The sequence below is a fragment of the Phascolarctos cinereus genome, unplaced genomic scaffold (genome assembly GCF_003287225.1).
Source record: "Phascolarctos cinereus isolate Bilbo 61053 unplaced genomic scaffold, phaCin_HiC Scaffold_3;HRSCAF=262, whole genome shotgun sequence".
NCBI lineage: Eukaryota > Metazoa > Chordata > Mammalia > Diprotodontia > Phascolarctidae > Phascolarctos > Phascolarctos cinereus.
In genome coordinates, this window is record NW_027555736.1 from 127,019,055 (window position 1) to 127,036,605 (window position 17,551).

Below are 17,551 nucleotides of genomic sequence, written 5' to 3' on the forward strand. Positions count from 1 at the left end.
GATAAAATAGATTAGTGTATGATTTTGATAAGTTGTTGGGGAGGAAAAAATGAATCCATATGAACTGAAGTACTTTTGTGAGGTGACCTAGGAAATTAGGACAGAACTGAACGTTTGACAAAGTTCAGGTGGAACGGACTTCCCTTTTGATAGTTCACTTCCCTTTCTTTCTTCACATTCCAACTCTGTTAGGATGGCTAATTCTACACACAGGCTCAGGCAAAGACTCAGGAATCTTAGTTGTACAGCCAAGTGAATTAGAGGAGATGAGATGATTTATTACTGGGAAAAAGGGAGTGCTAGAGGTTAGCACTATAGCACTCTGAGATCATAGATGGGCAGAGCAGCACACACAATGGTTCAGACCTCGGCCAACCTCAAAGAAAGACTTATTACCCTTAAAAGATAGATACAACCCTCCAGTCCTCAGCTGTACAAAATAAATGTGGAAATCATTAAGAATTCTATATGTATACATACATACCCCAACAGTATAGAGGGCTTACAAAGTGAAACTTTATTTTGAAGAGAACTATTTGATAGTTTTTCATAGATATTTTGGAGGAAAAAAATAGCTGCGTGGAAAAAAATGCAATTCTCTTTTCACTTTATGAACCATGCAATAAATATGTCCTCTCCCACCCTGTCTTTGGGAAAAAAAGAAAAAGAAAAGAAAAAAGGAAAAGAAAAAAAATGGACTGGATGCAGCAAGTACATCACATCAAACATAACTGTGTTAAATACTAAAATGTTCAAAGTACGACTGAGATAGATAAAGGCTTTGATGGGAAGTGGATATTTCCCAGGGACATTACAAGCAATAATCCAGATGTTATGGTGTAATGCAACGAGTGTCCATGGATAGATCGGGAGCTCAAGCCAAGCAGCGCCTGCTGTAGGCCTTAGCCCTCCACTCCCATGCTGTTCTGCCATATGGAAGCAATCTCTAGGCCCCTTTAATAACCAGCTTTGGATTCCATTTTCACAGGGCTCATAGAGCTAAGTGGAGCTGTTTTATGGACAAGTTAGATAGAAGCCTTTCCAAGATAAACATCCAATTTGAAATTAGGACATACCAAGCCGCAAAATTATTTTAGGGCATATTTCATGGAAGTACTGCCATTTTTCTTAGGCAATTGCCAGACTGTAGGATGCCCTTTGATCCCTTGTGGACATTACTCCCTTTTTTATAAAAAGGATTTTGAAATAGTTGCAGTGTTTAGGGAGGAATATATCTGCCGGGACTTTGAAGTATGTCCATGGGAACAGTCATGCTTTAGCTTTTTGGCCTGCGAGTCAAACTTTAAAAAAAAAATGCAACTGGATTTATGAATCAAAATCTCATTTTCTTTTTAAAGGTAGGAGGTTTCAGCCTGTGTCTCTAATAAGCCAAATAATGATTTAAAGGGAAGTATATTAACATGTATGTAGAATACATAGGCTTGCATTTGCCTTAATAAGTAAGTGGTAGGAAGTGTAAAGACATTTGTGTTTATGTGTCTTATAAACCTTTATTACTGAATGTGTCACAATCTAATTCTAAATTTCAGCCTTTAAAGGAATTACTCCTTTTCTTATAGCAGATGTATTTGTCTTTCTTTTCAACAGCCTTCAAACTATAGCCTTTGAGTATACTGAGGGAAAGAAAGAGAGATTCATGCAATTTTTCTATAGTGTTTCATTTTTAAGGTTGTCATAAAAGAATAGACCAAACATCCTCTGTTTGCATTGTTGCTTCATCTAATTAAGGATGGGATAGTGATTTGTATTGGATGAGGTAAGCCAGTAGATAATTAATATGGTGCTGACATACCATTTGTTCTGGTAAATTGTGACTAACGTGTGTGAGTGAATCTTTGTTTAAATGATTCCAGAAGATATATTGCACAGATGACAAGAATGAACAAGCTAAGTTAAGAATTCATCCACTAACTTGGATCCTTGGTGCCATTTAAATTTTTTCTGCCTTTCTCCCCTCCTGTTCAAAAAAAAATTTTAAAAAAAGATCTAAATTTTCTAAAGAATCTGGGGTTTTATTTTTTGAATTTTGAAATGAATATCATTCAGATGTCTCCATGTAACCTAATAATACAGACATTTAGACAGACATTTGTGTGCATCTTAGTTATCCTTAGCATTTATTGCCACCTCTTTCATGTTGTGGTATTTGTCTGACACTAAGAAGGCCACTGCTAGGTGGCATATGCCTATATTCCTTGCTATACTAGTGGACTACTTGAGTTTGAGGGTTCTGAGCTGTGGTAGTGCTAGTCAATCTGACAGATAGATAGATAGATAGATAGATAGATAGATAGATAGATAGATAGATAGATAGATAGATAGATATAGATAAAACAAGTCTGGTACCATTCTGGTGAGTGAGCCTCTGAGGATCAAGAGACCACCAGACTAAGGATGGATGCTAGATTTCTAGCTTGGGTGAGAGAAGAGAGACTTTGTCTCCCCCCCAAAAATGCCATCATTTATTGATTTGGGCATTGTTAGCTCTAGCTGCTATTGAGAATGCATTCTTAAAAGGTGATCATTTCAGTGGCAGCATAAGGAACTTAAGTTAAAGTGACAAATTCAAATGTGAAAGCAAAATTCAAAGTCATTAACTCAAATTACCTGAATTTTTTTTTGATAAACTATGCTTAATATTTATTCCACTCTTCATAATCATTCCTTCCCTCTCTTCTTAGTACTAAAATGGTTAAAGGCAAGGGTTAGCTGCTGTGATAAGTGATCAGTCCCAGTTCAAAACCAGGTAAACCTGTGCTTGACTCTGGTCACAAATTAAAATATGGCTAAGGATGGAGATTCCACCTATGAGTTAATTGACACAGGGAACTCCCAAGTAAGAGAACTCTATCCCCTAATGCATAATAGTGAGGCCATATTCTCTGCAACTCATAGTCTTAGAAAGTTGCCTAAAGGATTTAAAGATTCAATGACTAGTCATAGGTGACACTGTTAGTCAGAGGTAGCCTTGAGCCAGGAGTGTGCTGGTTGGTGCCAGCTCCTACTACTCTTAAGAGCTGATTGTTAAATTTTCAGCGAGAGCATTTACATCTCAGAAATCAGCAAATACTACAAATCAAGCTTAATGTATTTGTTTTGTTGATTGTCTACATATATACACATAGACTTAAGAACATGATGGATAAAATATTAATAAGGCAAATTAAACGTAAAAGTATATCATATGTACTTTTTTTTCTGGTGTGCCAGTAGTTAAACATTTACCAGCTCACCAGTTGGCCTGAACCCACATCTTCCTGGCTTTAGGGTCAGCTCTTTTACCACTATGACACAATGTCTCTCACCGTTAGAATTCATTATAGAAAATGCTATCTTAAAATTTTGTTGCTTGCTATTAATATCTTTAAATGAGGCTACAAAGTTTCAAAGTCAAATTCTGAAATCAGATCTATAGGATTATCGAGAGATTTTGGTAGCTAATTCATATATTTTTCTTTTCTTTTTAGTCTTCCTTGATACGCAACCTGAGACTTTCAGAATCCATGAAGAAAAACCAACTCTGGAATGGGATTATTAGTATTACTTTATTGGAGGGGAAGAATATCTCTGGAGGAAGCCTAGCAGAGATATTTGTCCAATTAAAACTAGGAGATCAGAAATATAAAAGTAAGGTAAGTCTCATCAATTTTATTTGAAAATAAGTACCTTTAAGGGTATTAGGGTGACCCTCTGCTTCTTTTCTTGCCCAATCCTTACCTTTCTCTCAGGTTCTGCTATAATAAAAACAATTGCTTTTGTATGTTTAAAAATAACTGTAGTGACTACATACATTTCAAAATATATTTTTCCATATCATTCAAGAAATGTGAAGGCTTGTTCATTTTATGAAATAGTCACAACAAATAATGTTATTTTATAGATTAATTATTTTGAAATAAAGCCAGTGATATTATGTGTGTCTATGTAAATACATATATTCATTCTATTACATGGAGATTCTGGTACTTTTTTTCCTGTAAGTCTTCAGTTTATTTTTTAATGACAAGTCTCATCATCATAACCTCCAGAAAGATTCCAAAGTATTTTCATGGGTGTAGAGGAAAAAAAGAGTCACTAACATAGTACATTGCATTTTTATTGAAATGATTACATATCACGCCATATATATTTTTTGTTAAAAATCTGTATTCTTTGATCTCTTTGCCTTGTCTGCATGGGAATCAAAAATAGTTAGTGATCTATTTTTTCCCAACTATACTACTGTTCATTGCTATTTTACTCTTGATTGACTCAAATATTTTTGGAGAAGTTAAAAAGAAATGCATTTTAGCTTCCTTGCTAAATTTCTCAACTTATATTTACCATCAAATACTCATTTTATTTTTATCATAAAAATATAAAAACTTATATATATATATACATATGTCATTGGCATTATTTTGAATAATTAATCTATTCCATGTATTATATATCATATAAAAGTTGTAGAATGTAAACATGTAAATTCCAAATAGATTCAGGGAAGCATTTATGGACCTGTAGCAATAGTATTTCCCCTACTGTGTCATTTTTAGAACAATACCAACTATTTAATAATTTCCACATCTACAAAATATGGTATAGAATTGAAGCCATGGAGTTTAGAAAAATCATTCCTTCCTTTGCTAGAAAGAGCCAAATAGTTGAGTAAAGGTGTTTACTAAAATATTTAAATAATGCAATTATTCACATAATTTCCTCCTTTCCCCACTTTCATTTGCAAGTATAGATTCTGACAAATCCAGCTAGTGCAACCAAATTTAGTCTATCCTCTGGATTAAGATTCATTGAGTCAAGTCCCAAGTGGGTCATGGAAAGAATTTATAGGAAAATGATTCATCACTAACCTCATTTAGCCCTTTTGACTAAGGTGAAGTGTAGTATTAGTTAAATATCTTGTGCTTTCTCCCTCTGGGGAATTCAGCACTTAATTTGTGGTTTAGTAGTTTTTTCTATTTCTGAAATTTTGTGATTTGATGTATCAACTCTAATGTGAAAAAACGACTGAAATTATTTTAAGTGATGTTGGCTGCAGCTGAGGCTCAGAGTTGCTGAGTGTTTAGCTCTTCAAGGATAATACACAATATAGTTTGAGAGTGAAATACTGGGTCCTACTGCTGGTCTGCTGAGCTCTGTATAAGCTGATGGCTAGTGTTTCCCTTTATCACTCTTACAAGCTCAATTCGTAGTCTAAATGCATAAAATGAAAATGCTTCTAATGAATCAAAATGTATATACATAGCTTAATTAAAATAGGGGATTGAACATAAATGCTTACTGATTTAAAAGTAGTTTTTAAGCTGTCTTTATTACTTGTCAGATTTCCTTTATTTTTAAAATGCTAGAGCTCACAATCAGGCCTTAGTTTAGCCTCTTACTGTCCAGAAACTGGCAACTGACCTGTTACAACATGCCCTGTGGCAGCAGATTGTAAGAATTTTCTTCCCATTCTGATCTCTGGCTATCCTGTTAACTATTCAGTAACTTCAATTGAAAAATCACTGACCATGTATATATCCTGGGTTTCCGGTGACAGACAATATTTTCACATGCTTTAATGTGTCTAGCAGATGCTAGATAGCTGCAAAATCTTTTCAGAAGACTGTTTTCTTTGCATTTTTTAAAAAAAATAACTGTACTCTGTTTAGAGTGCTTACTGATAGACCATGGCAATGAATCATAATATTTTAATGTCTGATTATCAGAACAATAATATCATCCCTAATTTGTTAAATTTATCTATTCTATGTTCTAACATTCTTATTCCATAGTCTGTATAAAAGTGTATTGGCATTAGCTATGTGTTGTTAACAACAATCACAATGTATTTATATATAATATACATATGATAATGAATAATATTCTTTCTCCTTTTGAAAATAATTAGTTCCATTAATAGCCCCAGAAAGCATCTAAGTCGACGGTTTTTTTTTATTAGAGAAATCCTTTAATACTCTTTAATGTGTTATTTTTAATTTTATCAAAAATTTTTGCATGTAACAAACATTGCCATTTGCTCTCATAGAGTGTATATTTAATTGATAAAATTGATGTATGAATACTATAGAGATAAATAAAGTTTTAAGAAAATAAATACTATAACTGCATGTTTTCTAGACACTGTGTAAGAGTGCAAATCCTCAGTGGAGGGAACAGTTTGATTTTCACTACTTCTCTGACAGGATGGGCATATTGGACATAGAGGTGTGGGGAAAGGATTACAAAAAGCACGAGGAACGTTTGGGGACGTAAGTCTTAAATGTCTAAATAATGCCAAAAGTGACACGAAAGATGTATGTTTGCATGTAGTTTGTAGCTGAAATATGGTTTTACAAATTTGTTGGGTGTGAGATGTGCTTTGCTTGACAACCCAGGTGGTGATAACAAAGTAAACCGCTGACTCTGGCTTCTCTGCCAGAAAGTAAGTGCTCAGGCAGCCTCTTTGCATTTTATTTTAATGGTCATTTTGTTATATTTAAGAGGACACAGCATATTTGGTTGGGGAGGGGAGGTGGGGGGTGGGGATGTTGGTATTAAGGATGAAGGGGGTATATAAAACAATGTATTTACTTTTGATACTGTTTAATACAAAAGGAAAGGAATAATCAGTAGACTTTTCTAAAACAAATATAATTTTCCATAGAAGAAAACGGTTCTCTCAGTCAGTAAAACTTTTCAATGACAGTGTAAAAAGAAACCATGGAGACCTAATTTACATTTGTACTTTTTTTTTCACTGCTTCCCTTATTCTATTTACTTTAGCGATTAGACCTCTGTGAAAACAACGTGTTTACAAAAACTTGACCTTTGTCCTCTATGGAATCTTGCCTTTTTTGACTCTGGCATAGGTGGGGTCTTGGTAAAGAGGAGAGCATTTCAATCTGTAGGGTTATATTTTCCTAAAACTTTTTGATGACTTTCATAGCCTTGGCAAGCTTGCTCTTGGGGCTCCTAGAAATCTATATACATCCTAATGGTATTATTATTGTTTCACTGTTTTTGTTTTACTGCTGGGCCTAGCTGGGGCTCACTCATGAATGATGGGAGGGAAATAACCCATGTCATTAGCTAGTTTTAATATAAGTTTTACTGGTACTGTTCATATGGTGAATAGTATCCTTTTTTCACTTATAGGGACAACATAAACTTTATCTCATTTTCTTGGCAGTTCCCTCCGTTTCCACCTCCCACGTTTCAATTTTTTACTGCATATCTAACTGAACAATATTACCCACAGACATCTCAGAAAGTCTGTAGACATGTTTGAATCACACACAGCTGAGAAACCTAGACACTGGCAACACTAATGGTCTTTGTAACAGACCTCTCTATCCTGTGCTGTGAAGATGTTGGTCAGATATCTCTAAGTGTGTAAAATTTCATCAGAACACTATTGGTGATAAATGAGTAGATTTCTATCATATATATATAATATATATAATATATATACATACACTGAAATGTTCTTATGTTTCAGATATCATTGTGAGGTTCCATTTCCTTTACATGATAGGACATGATTTTCCACCCAAATTTGCTTCTCCATGTAGAATTATGTATTTCAAGATATGCCTTTTCGCTTCAAGTTTTGTCATTTAGGCATGCATTTATTATTATAGATATTTCCTGTTTGTAACTTAGAAATATACCTGCACTAGTGATCAGTCTGGCCTTCCTCTCCATGGGCTTTAAAGGATATTTTTTGCATCCTTTTCCTTTTTCCTCTCCTGGGGTACAAGAGATAACAAAGTTCTCTCTCGGGAGCTGGTCAAAGTGCACAGATCACCACTGAACTTTCAGGTGGGGCCAAATCCCACTCTCAACTGATTTCTGTTTATTCTTTTTCTTTTTTTCTTCTTTTCTTTTCTTTTTCTTTTTGCACTTCAAAGCGATCAGTTTGTTAGGATTGTGCAAATAATTCTGATTTTCTAGATTCTTTGCAGTGTGGACTTGCTGCTTTTTTGTCATTAAAAACAACTTATTCATGGGGGGAACAGAGGGGAGACAGAGAGAGAGAGAGAGAGAGAGAAGAGAGAGAGAGAGAGAGAGAGAGAGAGAGAGAGAGAGAGAGAGAGAGAGGGAGAGAGAGAAAATATAAGGTTAACAGAGAGAAAATTTTAGGCGTATTATTTTCTGACTCTGGGGAAAAGGATCTGATGAATGAATGTTCTTTGCAGTAATAGTTTGATAGTTTGATACAAGATGGTTCAGATGTCTCCTAAGAAATGTAAAAGATCAATAAGAAATGGCCTTTTGGGGAAGTAGAAAATTTGGTAGCTACTTATTTAAATCAAGATGTGTTCTTTCTGGGGAAATTTTCCATACCAAAAATTCAATAGTGAAAATGGTTGTGCATCTTCTCTCAGGCTTGCTAATTTTTGTTTTCTTCTGTTGGACTGCTCTAGATACCTACTTTTATTTAAAACAAACAACCACATTTTTGATACCTGGATTCACTTCCTTTAATAAGTATTTCATCCTTTTTACTTCATTTTAAGCTGTTTTCTTCATGCCATAACCTAAATATTGATAACTGCTAACCAACAGATACATAGTTCTATAATTATTTTCCTCAGCCTTTGTATTCTTGGTGCAAATAATCACAATACTTTTACATTTTCAATTAATATGCTTATACTGTACTTTTATTCAGCTTTATTTTATGCCTCTCCTCTGACTTTGATATTCTCTGAATTTTAAAAGCCTGCTTAGACCAAAGAATAGAAAAACATTTTTTATAAACCCTCACTGATACTTTACCATTCCAACCCACGAGATTTTTAACAATTCTGATCTCTGGAAGGCAGTTGTTGCTGTTGTGGTTGATTCCAAATCAAGCCCTCTTTCTACTGGACTATACTGCCTCTCTTAATTAGCACCATCCCTTCTACTTCTCATGAGTAATTGCAAAAGATTATATATGGACCCTCACTATAAAAAGTTTGAGTAACCTTGAATCTGAGGCACTATGGAAAGTTCCTTCAGTTTATGAACATAGATCACCAGTGAACTTTTGCTTCTATTTAGAATCCTTGAAGGGATAATAGAAATTATAAAAGGAAGAGTCAATAAATAGGTCAGAGTTGAGGCAACTTCCTTCCTTTTGTGAGGCATGAGTTAGTGGTGGCTATGACGGAAACTTTAGTTGGACATGTTTGAATTTTCAAATCAAGGGATAATAGTCTGGATATAGAATGACACTTTTTGTTCCATATTTTAGAAGGCATCGCCAGTTCAGACTAGCATTATACTTTATACTGTTATTTTTTTTTTCAAAATTAAATAGTTTCATAGAGATAACAGAAATCATTACAGAATTTCTAGATTAATTTGATCCGGAAAATGCTTGAATGATAATACACAGACCCCTTTCAGCAGCTCTTTCTTAGACACTACTCAGTTCCAGACTTTGTCACATAAAGTTGATATGACATTCTGGCAGTTTACTTCACTGGAGGGGTTTGTTAGTGGCTCAGAGCTGGTAGGGAATCTGGGTAGGAGAGTTCCTTTGGACAGACAAATTGGACCCAGTGTCGTTGATCTGATTTTACAGCCAGACTTGACACATTCATAGTTTTCCTCCTGTTTTTTTTTCTCCCTTAGCCCTTGAGATTTACAGCTTTTAAAACTATTGCACTGTTTTTTGTCTCCTGCATTTAAGTTAAAAGCTGACCAGTCTGCAATATAAAACATAGAATTATGGTAATGAAAAAGGTTAAAAGCTATCATGACAAGTAAAACTTGAGCAGGTTTGGCTGACTGATATAGTAAAATTATGCATGGAATTAAAGCATTAAAATGCAGTAGAATTAATGGAGAGCAGAGAATGGGAGGGCAGTAGCAATGCTGTATCAGCATGTGAACTGCAAATGGGCTGAAGTGGGCATCTTAAATGCTCACTAGATACAGAAAATATTTATATTTAGGACCCTGCTGTCTTTGTCATGTTAATAGATTTGTAAAATTGTAGAATTGGATGAAACATTTAGAGATCACTTATTCCAGCTTTAATAGACAACCTAGAGTAGTAAAATGACTTACCCAAAGTCATATGGAAAATTAGTCAAAGTTGGATTTGGAGATTAAGTTTATTGCCTCTAATCCACTGCATTTTGCTTCATATCACCCTATTTTTGAACTATCTTAATGAAAAAGTGCAGAATGTATATGAACATTACTCAGTTTATTTATTTACTTATTTATTTATTTACTTGCTAAGTAAATCTAACATACTTATATGGGCTACAACAGTCCAGTATTTTATGACAATTTCCCACTGAGTTTGGAATCTTACAATGATGCATCAAGAGTAAAAGTATATATTTAAATTAAGGAAGGAAACAAACATTTACTAATTCAAGTATCCCATAAAAACTAAACACATAATCCTTTAGGTTCCATAGACTCCAGGTTAAGAATCCCTAAACTAGTTGAATCAAAAAGTGTTTATTAAGCATTTACTATGTGCTAGGCATTATGCTTGGCACTTGTTAAAAAATGCAGTGTAAGAAGTGTTTTCATTCATATCAGAATCAGGACTAGTGCTAGAAAAAGGGAAAGGCAAAAGGACTTTTTCCCCAAATGCTTTTAATTGGAAAATGACTTTCATTAAGTTTTCTCAGCTTAAATATATTTTTTAGGTTTTAACCCACTGTTCTTTATTAGAAGTCCTTCTGATTTAAGTGGCCAGCTTCTCACATTTCATGTTCATATGTATTACAAATCCATAAGTATTAATATATTCTCTATATTAATAGTAAGGCATGAAAACTGCTTTAAACCTAACTAGACATCTAGGAAAAGGAAGCAGGATGGTATAGCAGAAACCAATATATCGTAATAAATGAACATGGAAAAAATAATTTAATCAGTCATAGAATACAGAAATATCAGATTCTCATTACAAAAGTCAACCTACAATAAATTAAAATGACAACAAATCAAGATATTATTTTGAAAAGAAAGGCAAGATTTTCTTTGAATTTCATATCAAGAGTCTGATAAACATTACAGTATCTAGCATCTCTCCCCCCAAGCAAGAATAGGTTATAAAGTATCAACAAATCACCAGTTATTGTAGTCTTTTACTTTGGTTAGTGCTTCAGAGTGCCTAGTTGGTGCCCTGCCTTGGGCATCCTTCACCCTCTGGTAAATTAACATCTTGCTGATTCTCATGAAGATGACTGCAATGTTCTGGGTTGAATTCATTCTTGTTCCCCCTCCCCTAATTTGTCCAATGAGTTCCAATTCTTCTGTGAATTCTTAAGATATATAAGTAAACTGGAATAATTCATGATCAGGTTGACTGGGAAGATTATGAGCATGGGAAGGTTTATCTACTGGATGTATCAGTTGATATCCCTTGAGGTCATGTGCACTGTGGATCACTCAAAATAATTGTCCTAGGAAGGCCAGCCTAAATGGAAGATAGCTAGGAGTAGGGAGAAAAAAGTTTGTTCATGGAAGAGTATCAAAAATGATAGTTAGGGATAGCAAATTTGTACTTATATCAGTTATGAGATTATTTGATTAAGAAACACATTTTTTTTTCTTCTCTTCCCCTTCTTTCCTATAAGAGGAACGAAAACTTGGATTGGGGGAGGTGAGGAACAGAAGTGTTTCTTTTTTAAAGAAAGATATGTTTTTAAAAAATTAAAAAATTATACCTAGCTAGGTTCAACTAACCTAGCCAAACCAACAGAAGGTAGACCTTGAAGTCAGGACTACTTCAATTTTTTCCATCATATCCCCAGGATGTAGCTTGGCACAGAGTATATGCTTAATGTATGTTTATTGAGCCACATTAAGGTTTTACATTTTTGGTGAAGCAATGCTTAAAGTTTTTTCATAAGCTTTACTGTTAGAATGACTTTTCATCTAATGGACTTAACTAATAATTACTTTTCATGAGTTATATTGCATATGCAAAAGAGATGTTTGCCTAAATTATGCCTACCTGGTGTAAAAACAAGTCCATTTGGCCATTTCATTCAGTGTAGTAGAAAAATTCACTGCTCAAATAAAAATGGACACACCAGTGTCCCCATGTTATTAGTATCCGAAACTTCAGCCTTGCCTCTGTCAAAGAATTATTTTTCACAATCATATTTAAAATTTACAGATATTTTCTTTTATTTCACCATAAAGTAAAGGCTTAAGTCTTCAATTACATTATCTTAATAAACAAGGTAAAGCATAAAGCCGATAAAATTTCATAGTGGAATGAAAAAAATCAAAAGGTCTGTTTAATAGGGAATATCTGAAAAGCAATATATAATTTATATTCAAATATTTATTTCCTAGAAGTCATTAAGGGACTTTTGCAATTTCCCAAACCAATTCAATCTGGTCTTCTCTTCCCCTTCACCTCTCGGCCCAACTCTTGCATTTCTGTATATCCAAAATATACAGACCGATGAATAAACTCTAGGTCATCTGTACAAATGCATGTCAAGGTCTGAGTAATACACTTTATTTATTGGGCAAAATTGTATTGATGGTAAGGGCACAATGTTTTGTGTTGTCACGAATCTACTCCAATAGACTCTGCATTGATGCACTAGGAGCCAATACAATAATGAAATCGATTTTTATAACCCAATATAGCAAAGCTCCTATATTCAATTATGTGTGTGTGTGTGTGTGTGTGTGTGTGTGTGTCGTTACAGTGTCACAAAATCTGAGTTAGAAGGGGCCTCAGAGGCCTTCTATTCTAATAGTATATACCTAAAAAAGAATTTCATCTGTATACATACCTAGCTTTTATTTGAAAAAGCTTCTAGTGACAGAGAACTCACTACATATCATTGCAGACTATTCCACTTTTGGAGAGCTCTAATTGTTAAGATTTTTTTTCTTTACATCAGACCATTACTCTTAGTTCTGTTCTCAGGAGTCATGCATATAAGTCTAATCTGTCTTTCATATGGCAGCCCTTGAAATACTTGAAGACAGTGATTGTATCCCATCTAAATGTTTTCTCATACATGATAAACATTCCTTATTCCTTCAGCTGATCCCTACGTCGTTTGATCTTGAGCCTCTTCATCTTTCTGATTACCGGATGGTAACTAGACCCTGGAGGCAGCTAGGTGGTTCAATGGATGGACCTGGAGTCAGGAAGACCTGAGTTCAAATATGGGCCTCAGACATTTACTAGCTGTGTAACCCTGGGCAAATCACTTAATCTCTGTTTACCTTAATCCACTGGAGAGGGAAAAGACAAACCACTCCAGTATGCTTGCCAAGAAGACACCATAGATAGTATTGGTATGCTGTGGTCCACAGGATTATGAAGAGTCATATATAACCAAACAGCTTATCAACCCTAGGGAGTTATATACTTTTGACAGTCATGGCACTACTTAAAACATTTTGGAACTATCTATATTGGAATTACATTCTGAAACAACCAAGTAAGTTGCCAAATCTCATTGGTTCCATCACCAGAAAATATCTCTCTCGTTCCCTTCTCTACATTCACATACTTTAGTTCAGGTCCTCATCACCTCTCACCTAAATCATGGCAATGGCCTTTTAATTGGACATCCAACATTCAGTCTCTTCCTTCTCTGATTAATTCTTCATACAGCTTTCAAAGTCTCTGTATAAAAAGTTCTAGTGTTCCCTCTTGATTCTAAGATCAAATACAAACTCCTCAGCTGAACAATTGAGAGCCTTTTATAATCTGGCCCAAGACTACCTTTTCAGACTTCTTGCAATTAATTATCTTTCCCAGATTCTACATTCAATCCAAATAGTATATCTGATGTTCATAATACACAACAATCCTTCTCCCTTCTCTGTGCCTTTGCCTAGGCTAGTACCCATGCCTGGAACACACTCACTCTTTATTTCCAAGAATCCATAACTTCCTTGTAAATTTGGTTCAAATGATATCTCCTTCAGGAAGCCTATATTGATTTGTCTCTCCTACCCTAGTTACTAACATTCTTCTCTTCAGAAGTAACATTATACAACACATGTATGTGTGTATACATGTGTAAATATATGTGTAATATATACATGAACATACATATACATATTTGCATGTATACATAGATAATTTTATATATATCACCATATATAGTTATATAATATTGTCACATATAGATATATATATACATGTATATAAAATCAGATATAAATATATATTATATATAAATGTATATATTATATATAAAGTCTTATATAGATGCTTGTAACTATGTAGACAGTTATAACTATATATGTTGAGAGAGAGCCCAGTATCCCCATGCATTTAGATAACTATGCAATATTCAAAGAGATTCCACCTCCAGACTGCAAGAAATTTCACTGGCTGTCCCTCATACCTGGAATTCTCTCCCTCCTCATCTCTGCCCTCGGCTGCTTTGGCTTCCTTAAAGTACCAACTAAAATCCCATCCTTTACAAGAAGACTTTCCTTATTCCCTTTAATGCTAGCACCTTCCTTGTTTTGAGTATTTCCATTTTACTCCATATGAATCTTGTTTGTGCATAATTGTTTGCATGTTGTCTCACATATTAAACTGAGTTCCTTGAAAGCAGGAATGGTCCTTTGCCTTTCTTTGTATCTTTAGCATTTAGCACAGTACTTGACATATAGTAGGTGCTTAATAAATGCCTGACCATAGACAGATAGATAGATGGATAGATAGATAGATGGATAGATAGATAGATAGATAGATTAGATAGATAGATAGATAGATAGATAGATAGATAGATGGATGGATAGAGATATAGCGTACAGAGAACATAAACTTCTTTAGGGCGAGGGCTGCTTTGCTGTGTATCTTCACACTTCCAGGACCTAATAGTGCCAGGCAGATAGGCTCTTAATAAATGTTGTCGAATGTATGAATCAATGAATGAATGACTGAATAGACATTCATCGGGTTACATTTGTTCCTTCTCAAAATTCAATCTCATCTCTTGAAAGTCATATTTAAAAAAAATCAGTTTGTAATTCCAGCTTGACCACTCACTTTAATCAACAGCATTGATTCTGATTAACTGTTAGTGGTTTCCAAAATAGCAAATTTAACCTTAGAAATCTAATACTTGTTGCTGTTAAGAATACCACTGTATATTTTTGTCTTTGTATCTTTCTCGTCTAACTCAGTGCCTGCTGTATAGTGCTTAATAAATGCTTGTTGATTGATAGATACATCATTTCAGAAACCTCTGTTTTTTCTCACTCCCAATGCCCAGTCTCATTTGTTAAACAAGAAGTTGATTTCTTAAAAGGGAATGTACAGGAATATAAATCTGTATATGCATGCAGAAGTTGGGATAAGCTAAAATAATAATTTTTCTTTTTGAGGAAAAGAAGTTTGAATGTTTTCTCTCAGAAATGACTAAACTGCAAATTTACACAACTGTGCTCTTGACGGAAAATTTTACATTCTTTAAATATACTTGTATATTACCTATATCTCTATATTTAACATTATCTGTATACATATGAAGATAGATGATAAAGGAAAATAAGTCATCAAACCATCTGACCAATGATGATTTATGCTTGTACATGATACTGCTCTGAAACCTTTAATATTCATTTTCATTAGCAACTATGGAGAGAACAGAGCACAGAAAAAAATCTACACATTAAGGTACCAGGTACTACCTAACATTTTCTTAAGGCTTAACCCTCGCAGTAGTAGCACCGTATGTAAACAAATCAAGTGGGGTCCAGGCCAACCTGGAGTGTTTTCAGAGGCAAAGCACATAAATGGTTTAACACCTCAGTCTCTTTTCTGTGTGTTTGCTTCTGTATTTAAATGTGTTTGAGGTTTTCAACATTCTCAGAAAATTGGCTGTTAAGAGGCAGAAAACATGCAATTTATAGCAGATGGGTACAAACTCTGCCAGCAGTACAACTGAAATGGGATCAATCAACAGCACTTCATGCCCCATTTATCCAGAAGAAACCCACCTGGGGGAACCCTGTGGAATTTTTGCCTATTAAGAAACATCTTAACAAGTTTTCTTTAAATAAAAACTTGCCAGTTGGCATTAATCTGGCAGAAAATGGTTTCTCCATTAGCCATCTCTTTGTATTTCTCTTGTTCTCTTTTTAAAACTGTTATCCTTTGTTCTATTTACTTGTAAAAGACTAAGCCTGGAGAGGAGCTCGGATTAATCATGCCCAACCTTTGAAACTCGTTACATTTGTCCAATTGGCTTCATCCAGGTTTTATATACATACATACATACATACATACATACATACATATATACATATATGTGTGTGTGTGTGTGTGTATTTGCAAAGATTAAGCCCTCCTTATTTCTCCCCATTTGCTAGCCCCTTATTTCTTTCCTCTGTCTTCCTTGTTCTACCTCTTCCCCTTCTTAATTTTAAAGTGTGTCAGACCAGCAATGTGTATTACGAGCCTGGGGAACACCTGCAACCTTCACTACCCTTCAGGGAAATGGAGCAATAAATTGGAACCCAGACTTTGTGAGGTTTCTGAAAGAGACTGGCCTATGCAGCACAGTGTGATTTTAAAATAAAAATCAGTTGCTTTTGAATGTTCTAAAGGAAGCATGAGTTAATCACCCCTCTCCCCTTTCTTTTTGATTCACGAAAATGTTATAGGTGTAAAGTGGATATTGCAGCCCTCCCGCTCAAGCAAGACAATTGTTTAGAGCTGCCGCTGGAGAACCGTCTTGGCTCACTGCTTATGCTGATCACACTTACACCCTGTTCAGGTGTCTCTGTCTCTGATCTCTGTGTCTGCCCCTTGGCAGACCCCAGTGAAAGAAAGCAGATTTCCCAACGATATGTGAGTGTTCTGGAGTGACATGTCACTTTTATTTTAAAGTTAAAACAAACATCATTTTTATGATTAAAAAGGAATCTTTGTCCATAGTGTAATTGTTTGCCTCACAAAAGAGGAATTAGCACAGGTGATAAGCAGGTAAAATGAGATGCCATTTTGCATGCTTTTATGTGGTTTGATGTTTTGAAGAGAAAAGGTGTTTTCCAGTCTTAGGTTCTGTGTAAGTATCATACAAAAGAGATTTGTGGATTGTAGGAGCAAACTTTATCTTAGCATATTTACAAATGCAATGGTAATCATATGTATGTTATACCTATCTGAAAGTTACTGACTTTATCATGAAGCATATTTACAAATGCAGTTGTAATCATATGTTTGATTTATCTCTTTGAAAGTTGCTGATGATGTATTCATGAATATTTGCAAAAATATGTAAAGTCCTTATGAATTTTTACTCCTTATGGCTATATGATATCATATGATACCAGCGATTGTCAGTATACAATTTGGCAAGTGTAAGTAATCTAAATGGTCACCTAAACGGTCACTTTTTTAAATGAATATGTTTTGTTTCTTGATTTTATTGTGTATGAGCCTCTACTCTACGTTCTGAGTTTATAAGTTAATTTTATACATCTAATGTTATGTTGAGCTAGTACCTCCTCAGTTAATGGGCATGATTAAGGAATGGTGTTCTAACTGCAGATCAGTCTCTTCATACATATAATAAAATGCCTATCA

At 34.6% G+C, this 17,551-nt stretch overlaps 1 protein-coding gene across 5 annotated transcripts in view; it reads left to right on the forward strand.

The window, feature by feature from the left end:
* Positions 1-17,551, forward strand: part of MCTP2 (multiple C2 and transmembrane domain containing 2) — a 285,321-nt gene that overhangs the window by 131,776 nt on the left and 135,994 nt on the right. For 4 of the 5 annotated variants that reach the window (XM_078151162.1, XM_020964224.2, XM_020964238.2 and 1 more), the window contains 3 exons: positions 3,489-3,653; positions 6,139-6,269; positions 16,627-16,813. In XM_078151162.1, the coding sequence (XP_078007288.1) occupies positions 3,489-3,653; positions 6,139-6,269; positions 16,627-16,813 (483 nt within the window). Of the gene's footprint in view, positions 1-3,488; positions 3,654-6,138; positions 6,270-16,626; positions 16,814-17,551 lie in introns of those variants that run through there. The other variant, XM_020964252.2, reaches the window with a different exon arrangement.